Source organism: Malus domestica, chromosome 10 (genome assembly GCF_042453785.1).
Source record: "Malus domestica chromosome 10, GDT2T_hap1".
NCBI classification, from domain to species: domain Eukaryota; kingdom Viridiplantae; phylum Streptophyta; class Magnoliopsida; order Rosales; family Rosaceae; genus Malus; species Malus domestica.
In genome coordinates this window covers 32,639,371-32,650,113 of record NC_091670.1, presented here as the reverse complement: position 1 = coordinate 32,650,113, position 10,743 = coordinate 32,639,371, and the positions used below count along the sequence as shown (strand labels likewise).

At 39.7% G+C, this 10,743-nt stretch overlaps 1 protein-coding gene across 1 annotated transcript; it reads left to right on the top strand.

Moving 5' to 3' along the window:
• The first annotated feature begins 856 nt into the window (after positions 1 to 856).
• Positions 857 to 10,465, top strand: LOC103445859 (G-type lectin S-receptor-like serine/threonine-protein kinase At1g67520). Its single transcript, XM_008384911.4, has 8 exons — positions 857 to 1,008; positions 1,144 to 2,460; positions 7,963 to 8,067; positions 8,175 to 8,383; positions 8,464 to 8,674; positions 8,781 to 9,015; positions 9,144 to 9,294; positions 9,956 to 10,465. The coding sequence occupies exons 2-8, from the start codon at positions 1,236 to 1,238 to the stop codon at positions 10,262 to 10,264; spliced, it is 2,445 nt and encodes an 814-aa protein (XP_008383133.2). The 5' UTR covers positions 857 to 1,008; positions 1,144 to 1,235; the 3' UTR covers positions 10,265 to 10,465.
• Positions 10,466 to 10,743: the final 278 nt, after the last annotated feature.

The window sequence follows — 10,743 nt, the reverse complement described above, 5'->3', positions numbered from 1 at the left end:
TTCCTCGGTATTTGAGTAAACTGCATATATACAAGCTGATTTTGCAGAATAGTAATGCCAAAAAATCATCCATCTTAATTCCCTCCAACCCCTTTCTTCATCTGTTTCTCTCAGCCCTTTTGTGAGCTGAACAGTATATTCCTCACCTTCAAGTTAGCCGAGTTGTATTTTCCTCGGTTTCTACTCCTACATCATTTTCAATTTGGATCGATGTTATCTAGTATCCAATTTTTCCTCGGAGATTATGTCTCCAATATTTTTTTTTTTTTAAGAAAATACAGGTTCCAGCTTGAGAATTATTTGTAAAACTTCATATTTTTAATCTACATGCCAAAACGATAAGTTTCATCTTCCAGGCCAGCTTCGATTTTCTTTGCATTTCACATTTTTCATTGATTGCTGCAGCCGCAACTTAATTCATGCCAGCAGATTTGGACTTATGTACTCATCATGCTGCAAGACGGCAGGGACAACTCAAACCAGGTAAATCTGCATATTACTAGAGTTATTAACGGTCTGCGAACAGGAAGTTCAGTTTCGGTTTCAGAAAAGCTGCACACTTGATGGCTGGATTACCAACCCAAATACACATATCTTAAAACATTACAGTTACAGGCCTTGTTACAATTCGGCACAAGAAGAAAAAACATCAACTAAATAATGTTATTTTATGCGTGCCGCATATAATCATCCACTTTTTCGTAAAAAAAGTTACATTTTCTTGACCTTATAATATTTTGTGTGTCATTTTCAGACGTCAAAATACCAATAAAAAAGTGGCACATTGCAACAAAATACTAATTGATGTGGAAATGTGATTCAATTTCATTTTCAGGTTGTCATCTTTGACATCATCATCTATATTGGATAACATTAGTAATGCACGATAAAACAATGAATTGCGCGGAAACTATCCATTTCTTTCTAATAAGCGGATGAGTGCGAGCGTACATGAAGGAAGAAAGAAACCAATTGATGAGGAATGAATTGAAAGACAAATATAAATGAGTGAGTGAGCCAAAGTCTTTCTCTTTCTGTAATATTGAAACAAAAGAGAGAAGTCTCCATGTAAATGCAAGAACTTTATTGATTTCTATAGTATTGCCGGCCTCTTATTGTTAATTTGTATATTTCTGTCAACAGAAAATTACTAAAAAGATAGGCAGCCACGGAGGGAGAAATACAACTTTTCAAGATCATCCAAACAAATTAAAGTAGCCTTGCGGTCACTATTCATGGCTATACGTTCAGTGATCAAGTACGCAATTATCTCGGTTTGTTTTGCATCCTTGTGGACTTGTCATGATGCAATAGACACACTGAAACCAGGGGACACTCTCAACTCCACAGCCTCCCTACTTTCGGCATCAGGATCGTTCACTGTGAATTTTGTTGAACTTGGTGGTTCCGATAACATTTTTCTTGCTATCCTACGTGTTAAAAATAAAGCAAACAGGGCATGGCTTGCCAACCGAGACACACCTTTTTCATCCACTTCATCCCCACTTCTTACGTTGGACTTCAATAACGTATTGAAAATTACCCGCCAAGGTGGAGATCCTGTTGTCCTTTCAGCCGCTCCATATATTAATGACACTAATATTAGTGTTGTGGCTACCCTTTTGGATTCCGGCAATCTTGTACTACAAGAAGTGAACTCCGTCAGCAGATCAACGATCCGTATTTGGTGGCAAAGTTTTGATTATCCATTGGACACATTTTTACCGGGCATGAAATTGGGTGTTGATCGTAGAAATGGCCTCTATTGGTCTCTTTCATCATGGGGATCTAAGAACAACCCCATGCCGCCAGGGCCTTACAGCCTTTTTTGGGACACCAATGGACACCAACTGAATATAAAGCGAAATGGGGTTGTTTATTGGACTAGCGGGGTGTTTGCAGATGGGAGATTTGAATTTATCTTCCCTGATGTTTCCAAGCAAAGGTACAATTTTACCATTGTTTCAAATCAAGATGAAGACTACCTCACTTATACTAGTCTAAATGATCCTAGTGATTCTGAGCCAGAATGGGTGCTATTCACCAGGGGGGCACTTTTTGAGTTTGGCGCATCAGTTGCCATCATAGAAGCGAAGACCTGTGATGGCTATAATGTCATCGGAGGGTGCGTGAGGAGGGACCGGCCAATTGGTTGTATTGGGGAAGCTGGTGATGATTTTCAGCTGAAAAAAGGTTACTTCAAGGTAATCAACTCTAGTACTTCAAGACCCCCCAACTGGATTGGTAGTGGTAGTGAGGATTGTAAGGTTACTTGTTGGCAAGATTGTAACTGCCTTGGATTCGACTTTCCATCTGGTAATCCGAGTACTGGTGCAGGATGCCGATTTTGGAGCGTGGACTGTGCATTCATTGAAGACTTTACTGCAAATACTAGTTTTGTTTTGCCGTCAGCAACGCAACTACCTCAACCAGCGGATTCACCACGTGCGGGAAAGATTGGTAAGCCTAGCTAGCTATGTACTAATCTTACTAAATATTGAACTTGGACTACATGTCATACCTCCTACTTCACAGTAATTATGAGACAATTAATCTGCACACAAATAACAAAAATCAATTTACTAGAAATCAAATGAGCTTTATGTATATCAAAAAGATGAATATCAAAAAAATGAATTTGGGTTATATTGAACGATACAAACGCAAATATATTCATCATGAATTTAGTTATTTAAGTAGCTAGACAATTCAAGTGCTTTCTTGAAAAGTGCTTTTCCTATAGAAGCACATATTAAGTGTTTCTCCATAAAGCGCTTATGGGTGGTAAAAGTGTTTTTTAAGTTTTTATGCTGAAAATATATCGTCACGAGCAATTTTGATTGTATCATAATTATTATCTAGACTTTTTTACGTAACAGGTTAATATGCCAATATTAAAGTATATATTCTTTATCAGTTCTTTCCCGTATATATATAATAAATTAATTGATACTATTGTTAAGAGTATAATCTCACACAGCAGCAATGCATCCCAACCTCCACCAGATTAGATTCTTTCACTTGGTTGTTATGCCTGGAATGTTTGTGATTAGTTATATACTTTATGCTGAGCTGGCACATATATTGGTATAGGATATTTATGTATAAATACCATGTGTATTATTCAGTTGAATTAATGAGAATCACAATTACATTTTTTACTCTCTCTCTACAACTCTCTTTCTCTCTCTTAAATGCATTTCCCTCTCTGAGTTCTTAACTTCAACATGGTATCATCACCATCGTCTAACCGACTCCGATCCGGCGCTTCCCTCTTCTAGCAATTTTCTTGCTGTTCTTGCATTTTCTGATCTTCCAAACAGATCGCTACTTTTTTGATCTCTTCATTTTCCCTCTCAATTCAGCACCTCTTGATATGTCGGCGACAGCAACCTCCTCGGATTCTCCCTCTCCACCTCCTGCAAACCCTAATTTTTCAACAAATCTTCCTCCGAGTGCTGTCTCCAATCCTTCGATCATGACGATTGGCATGATTTCCATTGCAAATGTAGCTGGAATGGTTCCGACGAAACTCAATCGTCAGAACTACATCACTTGGCGAAGTCTATTCATTCCTGTGCTGAAGCGCTTCAAGCTTCTTGGACTCGTCAATGGCGAGGATCTGTGTCCTCCTCCATTTGTTCGCGATCCCTCTGGTACTTGTGTTCCTAATGCTTCTTTTGAGACCTGGTGTGAGCGCGATCAGATCTTGATGATCTGGATCAACTCTACTCTCTCTGAAGATCTTCTTCCCTTGACGATTGGCATGGAAGACTCTCGCTCTCTGTGGCAATCTCTTGAGCGGCGTTTCTCAGGCGCTTCTCGCACACATGTTCACAGTCTTCGTTCGAAGATTCAAACGATTCAGAAAGGTGACTCTTCAATGACCGACTTTCTTAATTTGATCAAAGAAATCTCTGATAAACTTGCTGCTGCTGGTGAACCATTGTCTGAGTCTGATCTTGTTGCATACATTTTATCTGGTCTTCCTGATGAGTATGAGTCCTTTGTTGACTCTATTGAGACTTGAAATGAATCTGTGACTGCTGATGAGCTACATGGTCTCTTATTGAGCAAAGAAATCTCACTTCAAAAACGCAAAACCAGAGCTTCTTCCTCCTCGACTGCACCATTTCATGCCTATACTGCTCAAACTTCTACCCCTGTCTGTAATTTCAACAAAGGCAACTCTCGTGGTCGTTTTCATAATCGCAATCGGTATACTCAGAATCGCAATTTTGGGGGAAACAAACCTCACAACTGGCATCCCAATAACTCAGGTGGCATTCTTGGTGCTGGTCCTTCTCGTCAGCCTTCTGGTCCATCTTCTTCCTCTGGTCGCTCAGTTCAGTGTCAGTTATGCCTTCAATATGGTCATTGGGCTCCTATGTGTAATCGTCTCTCTCAGTTTGCTCAATCTCCATCTCCTACTGCAATGTCTGCCATGACTTCTTCTGCATCTCCTAGCTATTGGCTCACTGATAGTGGCGCATCTCATCATATCACCCCTGATCCCTCTTCACTCAACTCTGCCATTCCCTACTCTGGCAATGATCAGCTGTTTGTTGGTGACGGCAAAGGTCTGTGTATTTCTCATACTGGTTCTGCCCTCATTCGCACCAAACATGCTACTTTTCGTTTAAATGATGTTCTGTTAGTTCCTCAGGCTTCCCATAACTTGTTATCTGTTTACAAGTTTGTTTATGATAACTGGTGTTCTCTGACCTTTGATCCATTCGGATTCTATGTCAAGGATCTAAGCACTGGGACGATGCTTTTCCAGGGCCCCAGTGAAGGAGGTTTGTACCCTTTCTACTGGAATGCTTCAAATGGTGTCTCTGGAATTGCAATCTCACCAACTGCTCTGATGATTGCTAAAGCTGATATACATACTTGGCATTGTCGGCTTGGCCATCCTTCTAGTGGGACTTTACATTCTGTTGTGCATAAGAATCATCTCCCTGTAATTGGTTCTGTTAATAATCTGTCAGTATGTACTGCTTGTCAACTAGGGAAGTCTTCTAGGCTCTCATTTTCCACTTTACCTTGTAATTCATCTCGGCCACTTCAATTGCTACACACAGATGTATGGGGTCCCTCTCCCACATCTTCATGTACTGGCTACAGGTTCTATCTAATAATAGTGGATGATTTTACCAAATATAGTTGGCTCTATCCTTTATTTTTCAAGTCTGATGTCTTCTCCACTCTCAAGACTTTTATTTTAAAACTTCAGACTCTCCTTGGTTTCAAAGTTCAAAGTATCAGGTCTGATTCAGGGGGTGAGTTCCTGAATAAGTCACTCCAAAGTTTTTTCAATGAGCAAGGTATCACCCAACAGTTGAGTTGTCCCCACACTCCTAAGAAAAATGGGTGTGCCGAGAGAAAACATTGTCATGTTGTTGAAATAGGCAGAACATTGTTATCTCAAAGTGATTTACCTGCACAGTTTTGGGTTGAAGCTTTTCAAACTGCTGTCTACCTCATTAATCGGTTACCTCCTCAGTCTTCTGTAATCAGTCCTTGGGAACTCCTATTTCATGCTTCTCCCAAGTATCATACACTGAAGGCGTTTGGTTGTGCTTGTTATCCATGGTTGCAACCATATTCCAAGGACAAGTTGGATTTCAAAAGTAAGCAATGTGTGTTTTTGGGTTATAGCCTCAATCACAGTGGATATAGGTGTTGGGATCCTATCTCTAATCGGCTCTACATTTCAAGACATGTGGTGTTTGATGAATCTTTATTTCCTTACAAATCTCTGTCTTCTCAGGCCTCACTTCACAGTCCATGTGTGACTTCTTCTCCCCACACTCCTATATCTCTCAATCTGCATTTGCCAGTGTCTCATCTTGAGCAACAATCTTCACCTGCAGCTGCTCCATAAGGCAGCAATACTTCTGCTCCATCCATATTTTCGACTGCTGAACAGACCCCTATATCTTCTTCTGATCAGGAGTCCATACATACTCCTCCAGCATCTTCCAGCCCTGCAGAGCCTCCACCCTTACCCCCTCCAATTCTTGTCAACACTCACTCTATGATTACAAGGGCAAAGGCAGGTATTCATAAACCCAAGGTGTTCACTGCCACTATACACCAACTTCCATCCACTGTTGATTCTCTTACAACATTACCTCCTACTCCATCAACCTTTCTCCAAGCTTCTAAGTATTCTCACTGGATGGAAGCTATGCAATCTGAATTTCAAGCATTACAGTCTACTGGCACTTGGGAATTAGTTCCTAATCATTCCAACTACAACATTGTTGGCTGCAAGTGGGTCTTCAAAGTCAAGCACAAACCTGATGGTACTATTGAAAGGTACAAAGCCCGGCTTGTAGCCAAGGGTTTTCATCAACAGGAAGGTTTGGATTTCTCCGAAACCTTTAGTCCTGTTGCCAAACCTACTACCATCAGGATTCTCCTTTCATTTGCAGTTACCTATGATTGGTTTATCCATCAATTGGATGTCAGTAATGCTTTCCTTCATGGTCACTTAAAGGAAGATGTTTATATGCTCCAGCCTCCAGGGTTTGTGGATCCTTCCAAACCTCATCATGTGTGCAAACTTAGGAAATCACTCTATGGTCTTAAACAGGCCCCTAGAGCTTGGTATGAGGCTTTCTACAAGGCTATTCTCTCTCTGGGATTTCGTTCCTCACACTCTGATACCAGTCTCTTTATTAAACGAGACACTTCTATTACCTTTATATTGGTTTATGTTGATGATATAATCATCACTGGCAGTTCAGTCACTGAGTGTCAATCAATCATCTCTCAACTTCAAACCATGTTTCCTGTCAAGGACCTGGGAGATATTCATTACTTTTTAGGTATTGAAGTCCACAAATCTGACAAGGGCTTGTTACTGCATCAGGCTAAGTATGCTTTAGACTTGCTCAAAAAGACTGATATGCTTGGCGCTAAACCTTGTGCCACACCTGTGTCCCCTTCCAAACTGGACCATTCCGGCACTCTTCTATCTGATCCCACCTCTTATAGGTCCACTGTTGGTGCCTTGCAATATCTTACTTGGACCCGGCCTGATTTAGCTTTTGCTGTCAATCAGGTTTGTCAGTATATGCACTCTCCCCGAACCATACACTTGCAGGCTGTCAAACGCATTCTGCGATACCTTAAGGGCACTGTGGATTTAGGACTTTGGTTTACCAAGGGTTCTCAATGTCTCACTGCTTGGTCTGATGCAGATTGGGCAGGTTGCCCTGTGGATCGACGGTCCACTAGTGGGTATTGTGTGTTCCTTGGCTCTAACCTCATTTCCTGGAGTGCTAAGAAACAAGCCACAATGGCTCGGTCATCAACAGAGGCTGAGTACAGGTCTCTTGCTACTACTGCTGCTGAAATTACATGGGTGTGCAAGATTCTCCATGACATATCCTTCCCTTTGTTACAGACCCCTGTCATCTATTGTGATAACAAAAGTGCCATTGCTCTTGCATTCAATCCAGTTTTTCATGCTCGAACTAAGCATGTTGAAATTGACTATCACTATATTCGAGAAATGGTTTTACTTGGTCATATTGGTGTTCAACATGTGCTTCCCTTCTCCAAATCGCAGACATTTTTACCAAGCCTCTAGCTGCTGATCGATTTGCTGCCCTTACTTCCAAGCTTTCAGTTCGATCACCTTCCTTCAGCTTGAGGGGGTGTGTTAAGAGTATAATCTCAAACAACAACAATGCATCCCAACCTCCACCAGATTAGATTCTTTCACTTGGTTGTTATGCCTGGAATGTTTGTGATTAGTTATATACTTTATGCTGAGCTGGCACATATATTGGGATAGGATATTTATGTATAAATACCATGTGTATTATTCAGTTGAATTAATGAGAATCACAATTACATTTTTTACTCTCTCTCTACAACTCTCTTTCTCTCTCTTAAATGCATTTCCCTCTCTGAGTTCTTAACTTCAACAACTATCACTGGATGCAGCACACAAATGGCTCTGGATTGGCATTTCTATTGCCGCTGCATTACTAGTAATGGTGTTCTGCTTCTTGGGCTATCGCCTGAGAAGAATATATATGGTTTCAGCAGGTAAACTTTTTAAACTGTCCGTAAACTTGTTAGATGTACATAATTTCACTTCTTTCACAATTGTTGTCCCTATATTGAAATTTTAACTCCCATGCTAATCCAACTAGGGAAGAACTGGACAACGATTCGAAGAAAATTGCTTAACTTCATGGAATCGAAGAGACCTATAGGTCATGTTGTTGGGAATCAAAATGATCAGGAAAACATGAAATACCCTAATTTAAGCGTATTTACCTATGGATCGGTCTTGGAAGCCACAAGAAACTTCTCTGAAGAAAACAAGCTTGGACAAGGGGGCTTTGGACCTGTTTATTGGGTGAGGCTTTAAATAATCTTAAGAAAATATCATATTTGTATTTGGAATTACTGAGAAATATTTATGGATTATGAATTTAGGGAAAATTGACGACGGGACAAGAAGTAGCTGTGAAGAGGCTTTCAAGATGTTCAGGTCAAGGCACAGAGGAGTTTAAGAATGAATTGATACTCATCTATGAACTCCAACACACCAACCTTGTTCGACTGTTTGGATTTTGCATTCATGAAGACGAGAGGATGTTAATATACGAGTACATGCCAAACAAAAGCTTGGACTACTTTTTATTTGGTTGGGAATTACACTAGCCAGTTTAATATTAGATCTTCATTTCATTTATTCGGTTTCATTGGGAGTTCATAACATCCTCTCTTAACTTTAATCCTATCTTGTACAGATTCCATCAGACGTCGGCAACTAGATTGGAAAAGCCGTTTCAATATAATTGAAGGAATCACTCAAGGAATGCTTTACTTGCACAAATACTCGAGAACAAAAGTGATTCATAGAGATTTGAAAGCGGGTAACATACTACTTGACAAAAATATGAACCCCAAAATTGCAGATTTTGGTATGGCAAGGATTTTCACTCAGGAGCTTCAAGCAAATACGATGAGAATTGTCGGGACACAGTAAGTAAACAATAACATATATGAATACATTCGTATCATCACGTGTTTTTCTTTTGGTTGAGAAGCATGCATTAATGTACGTATATACAGATAATGTACCTAAGTTTTTCTTTTCTCATTTGGTACAGTGGTTATATGCCTCCGGAATATGTCATGGGAGGACACTTTTCTGTAAAATCTGATGTCTATAGCTATGGAGTGTTAATGCTTGAAATTATCAGTGGAAGGAAAAACAACAGCTTCTACAATGAAGATCGTGTGCTCAACTTAGTAGGACATGTATGCCAAACAAATCACTGTAGTTACCATTAAGTTTTGGTTTTTTTTTCTTTTTTATTTTCTGCACACCCCTTTTCTTCCCGTCACACCCTTATTTATTTCTAGCCTTCAGATGATGAAATTAGGGTTCCACCATAAAACCAATTGGCAATATAGGGAATTGAGTTGCCCAAGACCATATAAACACATAGCAAATCTTGTCCCTCACCGATGTGGGATAACTCTTCCTCACATTTCAACTCTCAACACGTCCCCACACATGTGGCCTATTTTCAAGCCTACACGTGGACGACAAGTGAGTCACGCGTGAGCACGTGTGGCCCTTGGGCTTTCACAAGAGGGACAACCTGCTCTGATACCATGATGAAATTAGGGTTATACTATAAAACCAATTAGCAATATGGGGAGTAACTCAAGACCATATAAGCACATAGCAAATTTTGTCGCTCACCAATGTGGGATAACTCTTCCTCACATTTCAACTCTCAACATCAGATTGAACAATTCAAAAGAAAATTGTTCAAAAGAAAATGAAGGGACAAAAAAGTAAACAAAACAGGGGTCTGCAATAGGGGAAAAATAGTGTGCAGAAATCTTTATGTAAGTTATTTTTTTCATTTTTTAAGGTGTGATATTCAATGATTTTAATTTTTTTCTCCAGGCCTGGGAGTTATGGAAAGAAGATCGAGAGACAGAACTAATGGATCCAACACTAGTTGAAACATGTACTCGTCATCAAGTTTTAAGATGCGTCCAAGTCGGTCTACTATGTGTGGAGGAAAAAGCAGCTGATCGGCCAACCATGTCAGAGCTGATATCCATGTTAACAAACGAAAGCGTGCAGTTACCAGAACCAAAAAAACCGGCATTTTATTACGCAGAAAGAAATGTGGGTAATGCTGATATAGATAGAAGGGGACCACCACTGGATATAAACGGGTTGTCCATTTCCGAATTCGTTGGACGTTGAAGGTATTGATTGTATCTATTGTGCCTCACCAATACTGCAACAAAGCTTGTTTTTGGATGGCAAGAAAACACGACTGTAATTTTATGGGTAGCTTTCTTCTTAAAAGTACGAGACTATATGCAGTAATAAATCTTTTATATATATTGTATGCAATTTCGAAGTTTTATATGTAATTAATGACAATATATGAGAAATTTTTAATTGTGACGGGAATACAAGTGGTATACCACGTGTTTTAATAGAAGAGGTGGGAAATTTTATTTTTTAAGTTATTAACTTTTTAGCACATATATCCCACGATTTGCATAGTGACACGTGGTGTACCACTCCGTTTACCGGTCACATTGAAAAATCTATCGGCAATATACAATGTACAAATGTCACAAGAATAACAATGTTGGAGTGGATTTAGATTTTTTTTTATTAGGAAAAATTAGTATTCGGTCTGTAACTACTAATATTCATTGGCTCTAGGGTTC

Coding starts and splice junctions, on each gene's coding strand:
- LOC103445859 (XM_008384911.4), top strand. CDS start 1,236: ATGGCTATACGTTCAGTGATCAAGTACGCAATTATCTCGGTTTGTTTT. Junction 8,068..8,174: donor AATATATATGGTTTCAGCAG/GTAAACTTTTTA, acceptor TAATCCAACTAG/GGAAGAACTGGACAACGATT. Junction 8,384..8,463: donor GCTTTGGACCTGTTTATTGG/GTGAGGCTTTAA, acceptor TTATGAATTTAG/GGAAAATTGACGACGGGACA.